General features: G+C 35.6%; 1 protein-coding gene across 3 annotated transcripts in view; it reads right to left on the reverse strand.

The window, feature by feature from the left end:
* Window positions 1-999: 999 nt before the first annotated feature.
* Window positions 1,000-13,715, reverse strand: part of LOC105725071 (cell surface glycoprotein CD200 receptor 1) — a 59,477-nt gene continuing 46,761 nt past the window's right edge. The window contains exons 6-10 of one of the 3 annotated variants that reach the window (XR_001109206.3): window positions 12,884-12,992; window positions 12,296-12,341; window positions 11,435-11,500; window positions 11,049-11,120; window positions 1,000-1,350 (exon numbers count right to left, since the gene is read on the reverse strand). Coding sequence is in view for 2 of the 3 variants with exons in the window: in XM_012464019.3 (XP_012319442.2) it covers window positions 11,405-11,500; window positions 12,296-12,341; window positions 12,884-12,992 (251 nt within the window). In the remaining variant the exon portion in view is untranslated. Of the gene's footprint in view, window positions 1,351-10,393; window positions 11,501-12,295; window positions 12,342-12,883; window positions 12,993-13,715 lie in introns of those variants that run through there. The other 2 variants (XM_012464020.3, XM_012464019.3) reach the window with 2 other exon arrangements.

Here is a 13,715-nt window from a genome sequence, read left to right on the forward strand (position 1 = left end):
TGGGAATGAAGCCAACTTTCTTCTTTTAATGGTGCAAAGACATGCTCTAAGAATTATCACAGAGTCACAAGACTCTTTTCAAATAACAAGACTTCCTTAAAGCCTTGCTATTTCAAATGTGCTTGACAGATCATCAGTAGCAGCAGCGGCAGCAGCAGCACGTGGAAGCTTGTTAGAATTGCAGAACAGTAGGCCCACACCCAGTGACTATTCTGAACTTCTTGGCCACAAAAACAAGAAAGAGAAGAATAAAACTGAGTATGTTTAAGGACATGAAAAAGTATTCTAGTGAAAGTATTTCTACTGAAAAAATATTCTAATGTATTTTTCTAATTAAGATTTTTTCTCTATTTCACCCAACACCCCTCAACCTCCCCGCAACTTGGCCAACAGACTTACCAGCTATGAAAAAAAATTATGAACAATATTTCCAAAGCTGAAGCCATCTTCCAAAGGGAGTTTATTCTGTTTTTTTCCTATCCTTGTCTCCATGTTTTCTTCTACTTTATAATAGGCCCAGTTGTAGTATTTTAATTCTCTTGCTCTGCTTCATTAGCACTAATGAGAAATCCCCTGCTCTTTTAGATGGTTGTATTTCTGGCTCATGAGCAACTTAAAAAGAAGCATTTCCTGTTTGCACAGTTGAGCTGATGATGACTGAATTCTCTGCTTTGTGCTTTTATACATTTACTTATTTCAAGAGAAGTGTGTATATTTGACCCATGATTCAGATCCAATTGTAATTGGTTGAACTATGTCCCAGATACTGTCAAAATGGTTCTTATGAGGGATGTATAATCATATTTTTTTATAGATAAGGAAGTAGAGATTCCAACTGTAAGGTTTGAACGAAGCAACTGATATTTAAATGAGGCAACTGAGGCCAGTTATTGGAATAAAGAAATTTAATCAGCTCCTGGGCGAGGTTCTACGGTCCAACAGGAGGGGCCGAAGAAGTCGCGCTTCTCTTCTTGGGGTGTGGGGTTTTATAGGGAGTAGAGGTAACTGATTGACTATGGGGGAAACAAAGACAAGGTAGTTCTGTTGGGTATTAAAAGACTGGGGACGGGCGAGGTGAGCAAAATGGGGGCATTTCCACTGGGTATGAAGGGAGTAAGCACGGACGAGGGGCTGGTCGAGGACGTACGGGGGAGCTACCATAGGGCAGGTTCTTGGCGGGCCTTTTCAAAATTTCTGGCGGGTGCAGGGCTGAGATTGAAATGCAGAAATGGGCAAGGGGGAGCCCGCGTGGAGAGGGCAAATGCTGAGCAATGCGCTCAGAATGATGACGTCGTTTTTAGGCGCGGAGAGAGAGGGGCGTGTCCATTCGGCTCCCAAGGAGGCACCGGCCTTACACCAACAGGTTAAGAAACTTATCCTAAATCAATTAATGATACAGTAGAAGAAGAACCAGGAGAGAAACAAAGATCTTTTCATAAGTAATTTTCCTTACTTTGTATTGCATTTTGTATGTGTGTCTATGTATATTTGTTGGTATTTTGTTGTGTGGTTTATGAAAGAAGTAAAAGGGGTATGCACTTTAACACAGAAATCACTGAGGCAGAAAGTATTTAAAAGTAACATGCTCAAAAAGACCATAATACAAATAATTCTCCACCTAAATGATCATATTAGCCTCTTCTCCTTCATAATATCTACAAATATCTCTTTCCATCTCTTTGTTCGGTTTGTTTTTTGGCTAAAGGGATTTAGGATATGCTCTTTTCTTCTGCAAACTCATGATTGCTATGTGGGTTGCAAAGGTAAAGATAGAGAATGCTGAACTTTCTACCCATAAATTCTCCTTACATCTTCCTGACCACACAATAATCCTGCCCTTGGATTTTCCTGTGTGTTCGCCCCACCTACTTTCAGTGGTTCATACTCGTTTCAGTTTGGCTAGACAAAAGGAATGGTTAGTGATAATTTTGTATGAAAAAGGTGGAGGAAACTGTGCACCTTTGTTAACTTTCTAGACTATATAATTATCACCAGGATCAGATTCTTGTCTCCAAATAGATAATTCCTCCGCACATTTGAAGGTGAAATTGGGATTTTTAGTGAAAGAACAAAGCAGTTCTATCCTCCATATCTTGCCCACCCTCTATTTCGAGTTGATTTTTGTGTGGGCTATAAGGTAAAGGCCTAATTTTATTCTTTTGTGTAGGAATATTCAATTTCTCCAATATCAGTTGTTGAAGAGACTGTCCCTATTGTGTATTTTTGGAATCCTAGTTGAAGATTAATTGACCATATATGCATAAATTTATTTCTGGGGTCTCTATTCTGTTATACTGGTCTATATATGTCTGTATACCAGTAGCATACTGTTTTAATTGCTGTTAACTTTGGCTGGGCATGGTGGCTCATGCCTGTGATCACAGCACTTTGGAAGGCCAAGGCAGGTGGATCACCTGAGATCAGGAGTTTGAGACCAGCCTGGCCAACATGACGAAGCCCAGTCTCTACTAAAAATACAAAATTAGCCGGGCATGGTGGTGCATGCCTGTAATCCCAGCTACCTAGGAGGCTGAGGCAGGAGAATTACTTGAACCCAGAAGGCAGAGATTGTGGTAAGCTGAGATCATGCCATTGCATTCCAGCCTGGGCAACAAGAACAAAACTCCGTCTCAAAATATAAAATAAAATTGCTGTAGCTTTGTAGTATATTTTGATATAAGGAAGTATAATGCCTCCATGTTTATTCTTGGCTGTTTAAGGTCTTTTGTGGTTCCATATGAATTTTATAATTGATTTTCTATCTCTGTAAAAGTGTCATGGAATTTTGATAAGGATTGAATTGAATCTGTAGATCTTTGTAGTGTCTTAGCCTATTTTACAGCTATGACAAAATACCACATATTGGGTAATTTGCAAACAAAAGAAATCTATTTCTCACAGTTCTGAAGGCTGAGAAGTTCAAGATTAAGGCACCAGTAGATTAGGTGTCTGATGAGTGCTACAGTCTACTCCAAAAACAATGCCTTCTTGATGCATCCTCTGCAGAGTAGGTTTGTTGTGGGCAAACTTGCCCCTATCTACCTCTTTAATAAGGCAGTAGTTCATTCATGAGGGTGAAGCCTTCATAGCCTAATCACTTCTGAAGGACCCCTCCTCTTAATGCTGTTGCATTGAAGATTAAGTTTCAACATGAGTTTTGGAGGGGACACAAACATGAAAATCATAGCCGGTAGAATGAACATGGTAACAATATTAAGTCTTCCAATGCATGAACACAGAATGTCTTTCCATTTGTTTCTGTCTGCATTAATTTTTTTCATCAATGTTTTGTAATTTTCAGTGAACAAGTATTTCACTTGCTTAGATAAGCTTATTTATATTTTATTTTTTGATGCTGTTGTAAATAGGATTTTTTCTCATTTTCTTTTCAGATAGTTTGTTATTAGTATATAGAAATGCAACTGATTTTTGTATGTTGATGAAAGTTCATAAATACATGGAAATTAAATAATGCATTTTCAGACAATCAGTGGGTCAAAAAATAAAAGGGGATATAAAAAACACCTGACACATACAACATACCAAAACTCCTGAAATACAGCAAAAACAGTAGTGAAAGGGAAGTTTATAGCAATGAATCCCTACATTAAAAAGAAGAAAAACCACAAATAAAAAACTAACCCTACACCCCAAGGAACCAGGATGATAATAACGAATTAAACCCAAAGTTATCAGAAGAAGGAAATAATAAAGATTAGAGCAGAAATAAACAAAACAGAGATAGAATAACAATAGAAAAACATCAATGAAACTGAGGTTGGCTTTTTGAAAGATAAAATTCACAAGCCTTTAGGCTAAGAAAAAAAGAAAAGACAAAATCAGAAATAAAGGAGAAACATTCCAACTGTTGCCATAGAAATAAAAAGATTATAGGAGACTATGAACAATTTTATGCCAGCAAGCTATATAACCTACAAGAAATGAATACATTCTTAGAAACATACCACCTACCAAGACTCAATCATAAAGTAATAGAAAGACTTAACTAATAAGATTAAAGTCAGAATCAGAAAACTCCCAACAGAGAAAGGCCCAGGGCCTGATGCCTTCACTGGAAAAATCTACCTAACATCTAACAGATAATTTATACCAGTTGTTCTCAAACTCCTTCAAAATCTTGAATAGGAAGGAACACTTCCAAACTGATTTTATGAGGCCAGCATTACCTTGATGTCAAAATCAGAACAAGATACCACAAGAAAACTACAGCCCAATATCCCTGATGAAGATAGATGCAAAAATCTTCAAGTGACTCTTAGTAATATTTGCTCCAAACCAATAGTCATAGAGATGATCTTCTTACATAAAACAGGGGATCTGTGATGGTAATTTTATAGCTGGGAGAAAGGTGTTAGCTGCTATAATGAATTACGACAAATGTAAAGATGATACATTTGTTATGGATTGAATTGTGTTCCCCTAACATTTACACGTTGAAGTCCTAGCTCCTAATACTTCAGACAGGGTCACTTTAGGGATAATCAAGTTAAAATGAAGTCATTAGGGTGGGCCCTAATCTAATATGATAAGAATCCTTATATAAAGGGGGAATTTGGAGACAGACATATACACAGGGGAAATGTCATGTGAACATGAAGGTGGCTATGATGGTTAATATTAGGTGTCAACTTGATTGGATTGAAGGATGCCTAAATAGCTGGTAAAGTATTGTTTCCAGGTGTGTCTGTGAGGGTGTTGTCAGAGGAGATTAACATTTGAGTCAGTAGACTGGCAGAGGAATACCCACCCCCAATGTGGGTGGGCACCATCCAGTCAGCTGCCAGCACAGCTAGAACAAAGCAGGTAGAAGAAAGTGAGATAAGCTGGCTTGCTAAGTCTTCTGGCTTTCATCTTTCTCTTGTGCTGGATGCTTCCTGCCCTTGAACATCATACTCCAGGTTCTTCAGCCTTTGGACTCTTGAAGTTACACCAGTGGTTTGCCAGAGGCCCTCGGGCCTTCAGCCACAGACCGAAGCCTGCACAGTTGAATTCCCTACTTTTGAGACTTTTGGACTTGGATTGAGCCACTGCTGGCTTCCTACCTCCTCAACTTGCAGACAGTCTATTGTGGGACTTCACCTTGTGACCATGTGAGTCAATTCTCCTTAATAAACTCTTTGATATATACATATATCCTATTAGTTCTGTACCTCTAGAGAACCCTGACTAATGCAATGGACATTCACAAGCCAAAAAGAGAATAACTAAAGGCGACAGAGACATGAAAAACCCTTTAAAAAAATCAATGAATCCAAGAACTGGTTTTTGAAAATATCAAAAAAATAGATAGACCACTAGCCAGACTAATAAGAAAAGAGAGAAGAAATGGACACAATAAAAAATGATAAAGGGGATATCACCACTGATCTCACAGAAACACAAACTACCATTTGTAAATACCTGTATGCAAATAAACTAGAAAATCTAGAAGAAATAAATAAATTCCTGGAAACATACATGCTCCCAAGACTAAAACAGGAAGAAGTCAAATCCCTGAATAATAGACTAATAAATTCCAAAATTGAGGCACTAATTATAGCCTACCAACCAAAAAAACAAACAAAAAAAAAGCCCAGGACCAGACAGATTCCAGCTGAATTCTACCAGAGGTACAAAGAGGAGCTGGTACCATTCCTTCTGAAACTATCCCAAAGAATAGAAAGGAGGTAGTCCCTCCTAACTCGTTTTATGAGGCCAGCATCATCCTGATACCAAAACCTACGAGAGGCACAACAAAAAAAGAAAATTTCAGGTCAATATCTCTGATGAACATCAAGGTGAAAATCCTCAATAAAATACTGGTAAACCGAATCCAGCAGCACATCAAAAAGCATATCCACCACAATCAACTGGTCTTCATCCGAGGGACGCAAGGCTGCTTCAACATACACAAATCAATAAACGTAATCCATCACATAAACTACCACTGTCAAAAACCACATGATTATCTCAATAAATGCAGAAAAGGCCTTCGATAAAATTGAACATCTCTTCACTCTAGAAAATCTCAATAAACTAGGTATCGATGGAATGTATCTTAAAATAATAAGAGCTGTTTATGACAAACACACAGCCAGTATCACACTGAATGGGCAAAAGCTGGAAGCATTCCCTTTGAAAACTGGCACAAGACAAGGATGTCCTCTCTCACCACTCCTATTCAACATAGTTATTGGAAGTTCTGACCAGGGCAATCAGGCAAGAGAAAGATAAATCGAATATTCATATAGGAAGAAAGGAAGGCTAATTGTCTCTGTTTGCAGATGACATGGTTGTATATTAAGAAAACCTCATCATCTCAGCTCCGAATCTCCTTAAGCTGATAAGCAACTTCAGCAAAGTCTCAGGATACAAAATCAATGCAAAAAAATCACAAGCATTCTTATAAGCCCATAATAGACAAACAGCCAAATCATGAGTGAACTCCCATTCACAATTTTTACAAAGAGAATAAAATACCTAGAAATACAACTTGCAAGGGATGTGAAGGACCTCTTCAAGGACAACTACAAAACACTGCTCAAGGAAATGAGAGAGGACACAAACAAATGGAAAAACATTCCATGCTCATGGATAGGAAGAATCAATATTATGAAAATCGCCATACTGCCCAAGTAATTTATAGATTCAGTGCTATACCCATCAAGCTACTATTGACTTTTTTCAGAGAATTAGAAAAAATTACTTTAAATTTTGTATGGAACTGAAAAAGAGCCCATATAGCCAAGACAATCCTAAGCAAAAAGAACAAATCAGGAGGAGGCTGGGTGAGATGGCTAACACCTATAATCCCAGCACTTTGGGAGGCCAAGGCAGGTGGATCACAAGGTCAGGAGTTCAAGACCAGCCTGGCCAACATGGTGAAACCCCGTCTCTACTAAAAATACAAAAATTAGCCGAGCCTGGCAGCACATGCCTGTACTCCCAGATACTCAGGAGGCTGAGGCAGGAGAACCACTTGAACCCAGGAGGCAGAGGTTGCAGTGAGCTAAGATGGCACCACTGTACTCCAACCTGAGTGACAGAAAGAGACTCCATCTCAAAAGAGAAAAAAAAAGCTGGAAGCATCACACTACCTGACTTCAAACTATACTACAAAGCTACAGTAATCAAAACAGCATGATATTGGTACCAAAACAGAGCTATAGATCAATGGATCAGAACAGAGGCCTCAGAAATCATGCCACACATCTACAACCATCTGATCTGTGACAAAACTGACAAAAACAAGCAATGGGGAAATGATTCTCTATTTAATAAATGGTGTTGGGAAAACTGGGTAGCCATATGGAGAACACTGCAGCTGGACCCCTTCCTTACATCTTATACAAAATTTAACTGAAGATGGATTAAAGGTGTATATGTAAGACCTAAAACCATAAAACTCTAGAACAAAACCTAGATAATACCACTCAGGACATAGGCACGGCCAAAGACTTTTAGTGTTTTCATGACGAAAACACTAAAAGTGATGGCAACAAAAGCCAAAATTGACAAATGGGATCTAATTAAACTAAAGAGCTTCTGCACATCAAAAGAAACTATCATCAGAGTGGCAGCCTACAGAATGGGAAAAAGATATTGCGATCTATCCATCTGACAAAGGGCTAACATCCAGAATCTACAAGGAACTTAAACATATTTACAAGAAAAAAACAAACCACCCCATCAAAAGATGGGCAAAGGATATGAATAGACACTTCTCAAAAGAAGACATTTATGTGGCCAAGAAACAAAAAAAATGCGCATCATCACTGATTGTTAGAGAAATGCAAATCAAAACCACAATGAGATACAATTTCTCGCTGGTTAGAATGGTGATTATTATAAAGTCAAGAAACAACAGATGCTGGAGAGGATGTGGAGAAATAGGAATGCTTTTACACTGTTGGTGGGAGTGTAAATTAGTTCAACCATTGTGGAAGACAGTGTGGTGATTCCTCAAGGATCTAGAACCAGAAATACCATTTGACCCAGCAATCCCATTACTGGGTATGTACCCAGAGGATTATAAATCATTCTACTATAAACATATGCACACATGTGTTTATTGAAGCACTGTTCACAATGGCAAAGACTTGGAACCACCCAAATGCCCATCGATGATAGACTGGATAAAGAACATGTGGTACATATACACCATGGAATACTATGCAGCCATACAAAAGGATGAATTCATGTCCTTTGCAGGGACATGGATGAAGCTGGCAACCATTCTTCTCAGCAAACTATCACAGGAACAGGCAACCAAACACCACATGTTCTCACTCATAAGTGGGAGTTGAACAATGAGAACACATGGACACAGGGAGGAGAACATCACACACCAGGGCCTGTTGGGGGTGGGGAGCTAGGGGAGAAATAGCATTACGAGAAATACCTAATGTAGATGACGGGTATTTCTTCTTTTTTTTGGTTGGACTTCTTTTCTCATAATTATTTTGAGAAATATCTACACATTGATACTTTATACTTTTTATTGCAAATACTGAATTTTATAACTAAAATTATAAACTAATATATAAAAAATATATTACATAAATCAATTAAAATGATATATATTAAAAAATACATATAATTTATATATTATATAATAACATATAATATATACATTATATAATATATAATTTATTATATATTATATATTAGTTTATAATTTTAGTTATAAAATTCATTTGCAATCAAAAGTATAAAGTATCAATGTGCAGATATTTCTCAAAATAATTATAATGAGAAAAAAAGTCCAACCAAAAAAAGAAAGTATCTATTGTATGATCCTCTTTATGGAAAATTCTAGAAAATGCAAACTAATACATAGTTACAGAAAGCAAATCAGAGATTGCCTTGGGAATGAGGGATGAAGAGGAACAAGAAGATTGTAGGGACAGGCTCACAAAGAAACAAGAAAATTTTGGAGGATGATGGATAAGTTTATTATCTTGATTATGCTGATGGCTTTACAGATGTAAAATTATGTCAACATTTACCAAACAGTACGTTTTAAATATGTCAATATTTAACAAACTGTACACTTAAATATATCAATTATATCTCAGTAAAGCTGTTTTCAGAAGTTTGCAAATGAAGCATAGACTCAATAGATGTATAATTATGATGAATAACTTTCACATAACTGGAGATGTTGAAAGACAGAGTCAGAGACAGAGAGAAAATTGACAAATCAAGAAAACAAAGGAAAAGATACAAAATGGGGTGGGGAGAAAGCACAGTGAATGGGACATATAAAATGAGATTTGTAAAATGTAATTGACTATGTAAGTAATCGCACCTAACTCCATCTCAGCCTCTGCTTCCTGGATGACCTTGCTGACCTACCAGGTATAATCTCTAGATTTTCTAATTTGACAGGTCTAGCACGGGTTTGGAGAATATGTATAATTTTTTATATGATTCTAATGTTCACGCTTGTTCCAGCCCATAGTTGAGATTTTAGTACAATTATTTTCTGTACAATACTTAACTTTCATAAATTGTCGTGAAGTCTTTACTATGATGTCATTTAACATGCCTGTTTTGACATTATGTAGTTAAGAGGTAAGTATAGTACTGTCTTACTTTATCAGTAATTTTTAAAAAGATGGTCTTGGACCTAACTAACTATGAGGCTCAGCTCAACCAGGGTTGGATGAAGAATTAGTAAAGTTCAAGGACAGTGTAATCATGTTTGTTATGACCATTGCTTGGTCATATTTATATGCAGAAACCTAATGGACTGTGTTTTTTAGCCAAGCCAAAATTTTTTGATCAAAATATCAGCTACCAAGTGTCATTAGATTAGCTTTACATCCAAAATAGACTAAGAATCCTTTTAAGGATCAAAGTCCATAGTAACTGAAATGTCTAGAGGGAGAAAAATATAAGAGAAAATAGCTGTCTTAAAAGTCTCAGATGGCATGATTGAAGAATGAATACATTTTGTTTTAATTTCTATCATGACAAAAAACTTTTAATTTTTTTTCTTCTATGGAGCAAATAGACTTATTTTTATAATTAAAAAATAATTTCATGATATTAAAAATGATTACACATTGCCAATATTTGGCTCTACAGAAATATGGAGGGGAGGGACATGCCACCCCATGGCCACTCTCTTGTAATGTAGCTCATATCTTATAAATAATGCCCCATGTCCTCTATAGTGCATATTTTGCTGCTGATATGGTCAGTAGACATTCATTATTCAATAAATGTCTCATAATAGAATGTACACCCTAAAAATACACGATTCCAATGTAGCACATCTGCAAAACTGTTAGGCATCAAGTATCAGCACCTCTGTAGAGATATAATGAGTTCAGAAGAAGCTAATGTTCTCACAGGTGCATTCACTCTCATACAAACATGACCAAAAATGTAAATTCATTTTTATTAAATAGTATAATTCTTATTATAATCTCACATCATATTTAATCTGGTTGATTAAAAAGAAAAAGTGGCAACCGTAGAAGCAGGAATCTTACAGATATTAAAATAGAAATTTAAAGAAAGGCACATTTAAACAATGTTGGAGGGAATTTGACATATGTATTTGACACAATTTGACATATATGTCAATGGCAAAATTTATAAACCCTTTGACGTGACAATTCCACTTAAGAAAATTTTCCTACGGATATACTCAAACAAAAACAAAGAGACATAGTCACAAGAAACATTCTATGTGGTGTTGTTTATACCACAAACAAAACTTAAAAGAAATAAACAAAACTTAAAAGAATCTAAATGTCCATCATTAGAGTTCTGTTTAATTAAATAATGATATAACTATACAATGGAATTTTATATAGCCATTAAAAAGAATGAGGTAGCTCCACTTGTCATGATATAAAATGATCTCTAAGACTTATTTGGTTTTCATATGTATAGAACAGTATTGCAGTGTATTGTTCCCACTGGTGCCTTGACAAAGATATCTGTATGTATATGTAAATAGACATATAAATGGACACATATACCATAGGCATATAGACATGTCATATATACATAAAAATATTCTGAAAGGATACACAAGAAACTGTTCATGATTGTTCCTTCTTCAGTTATTTCTGGAGGAAATTTGGTTTTCATTATTTGCCGTCCTGCAAAATTGGAATATCTGGTCATGAGCATGTATTTTCTTTGTAATAATATCAGTTCTTCAGAGAACTAGCTGGTGGCTAAGAATCTAAAATTCCTATTATACAAGGGTATAAATGAAAATTCATTAAAATGTCTTCTAAGAACCTTGGAAAACCTAATTTCAATATAAGTCTTCATTCTGGAATGTAAGAAAATCAGACAGTAATTATAATGTATCTTGTTTGTTGTTGTTGTTTGGTGCAAGAGTCCAACAAATTATAAAGCATGGAGGTTTGTGCCAACTTCACTTTGTAATGCCTGAGATAACCTTCACCTTGTTTGTAGTATCATAGAGCGGATTGTTTTTCACTGTGTAGCTTGCATAGGGCTGCATTTCATCCTAAGAAAGAACTCAAAGTTAAAATCAACTCAAAATAATCATTATAGAAACTATCTGTATTTTTGTAGCAGTAACCCATAGTTCTATTTCTAACAGGTGCTCCAGAGTGCTTATAATTGTGTTTCTGGGCTTATATAAACATAAGAGCAGGCTTTGTTCTAACATTTTATCAAAAAGTATTTATCAATTACACAAGTCTCTGTATGGAGACAATGGCTCTATGAAAGTAGGAATGGAGATGAATGAAGCGATATGAGAAGTATTCCAAAGGAGAGCTTTGGAAACTTAGTAAGCTACTTATAATAAGAGATTAAGGAGCAGGATATGTTTTAAGTTTGTGTAAGAGAGAAATGTTGATAGTGTTGAAGAGGAAAGGTCATCAATTAGAGATGCCTTAGAAAGCATTTCATTGATTGCGTATAACAACTCTTCTTTGGTACATGAAGGAATTGTAATTATTTACCCAAATGTAAAAATTAACATGCACTTTCTCTCCCAAGATCCTGCCCTAAATTGGTGAAAATAAACACCAATTCAGTTTCTCCAAAGATTAGAGTCCAAAGGAGGCAAACATCATGTGTGTTAGGATATAGTTCATGAAGTGAAAATGTGGATCAAGACTGATGTATAAATGGCATTTAACAGATAATTAACAAAGTAATCACACATATAAGCATTGTAAATCAGAATTGTTTGTTTTTCAACTGAAACACTAATATTGACACAAACTACAAATTAAGTTGCTAGATTTTCAGACTATTGGCTTAAGTTTGTAAGTATTCTTTTTTATCTTACCTCCTCAACAACTGGAGTAGCTTCTGTTTTATTCCATTTATATTTTCTATAAAAATAAAATAAACTGAAGTGAATGGAGGAAACATCATTGTTTAGATTGAAAATGGGAAAAATAAGACAGTACACTATTGACAATTGTGGTTATTTTTGATAGAAGCCATAGTAAATCGGAAAGAAACTACTAGAAATGAGTGAAGAATACTGCTCGTGATTAATAACCCCAAGCAAGAGTATTCTGGATTTTGAAAAAGGAAATGAAATTTTGCAATATAAGCTTGATGCAATTGAATGCATGTAACAACTCTTCTTTTGGTACATGAAGAAATTCTAATTATTTACTCAAATGTAAAAATTAACATGCACTTTCTCTCCCAAGATCCAGCCCTAAATGGTCTAATTTTCCAGGCTTCTATGTAAAAGCAACCTTGCAAAATCTCTCTCATCATTCAAAGTAGTCCAAGTCTAATACTCTTAAGATTTGATTATGAGAAATTTGCTGTTAACATCCTAATATTCCCCAATCAATTCCGTATTTCTGAGTCTTTTCTAGCCTAATTAAGCTGAAAAAGAAAAATCATCAGTCAATACCTGCAGCCACTGATTTTCAATAACAAAATGAATCCCACGATGATCAAAATAATAATAGGAAGGATGATATATGGAATGTATAATTTTGCTGATTTTTTGGCACCTGCAACTACAAACAGAAAAATATAGGGTTCAAATGTGGTACAATCCAAATAATGTACTATCTTATTATTCAGTGTTAAAAAGAAATGAGCTATCAAACCATAAAAAGACATGGAGGAATTTTAAATGTATATTACTAAGTGAAACATGTCAATCTGGAAAGATTACATATTGTATGATTCCAATTTTAAGACATGGAAAGACAAAACTAGGGGAATAGTCAATAAATCATTGATTGTCTGGTGGTGAGGAAGGAGGGAGGAATAGGAAGAGCAAGGAGGATTTTGTAGGACAATAATAATACTATACTGGTGGATACATGTCATTACACATTTGTCCAAATGCATACAATGTATAACACCAAGAGTGAACTCTAAAGTATGGACTTCGGGTGGTAATGTTGTATCAATGGAGGTTCAACAATTCTAATAAATGTAACACTGTGGTGCAGGATACCTGTAGGTGGGGGAGGTGGGCATGGGCAAGGGCAGGGGTTATATGAGAAATTTCTGTACTTTTCACTCAGTTTTGCTGTGAACCTAAAACTGCTCTAAAAATTAATGTCTACTAAAAATATCTATATTTATATCCATGTCTATAGATATAGATGGCTCAATAATGTCTCACATTACATGAAATTCATATCTGTAGTTTCATTTTCAATACTTCTAACCCATTAATAGTTTGAGAATTATTTAAATTCCTTTTTCAATGCAGAATCCACAGTTTT

Source organism: Aotus nancymaae, unplaced genomic scaffold (genome assembly GCF_030222135.1).
Source record: "Aotus nancymaae isolate 86718 unplaced genomic scaffold, 86718_ANA_hifiasm-v0.15.2.pri h1tg000011l, whole genome shotgun sequence".
NCBI lineage: Eukaryota > Metazoa > Chordata > Mammalia > Primates > Aotidae > Aotus > Aotus nancymaae.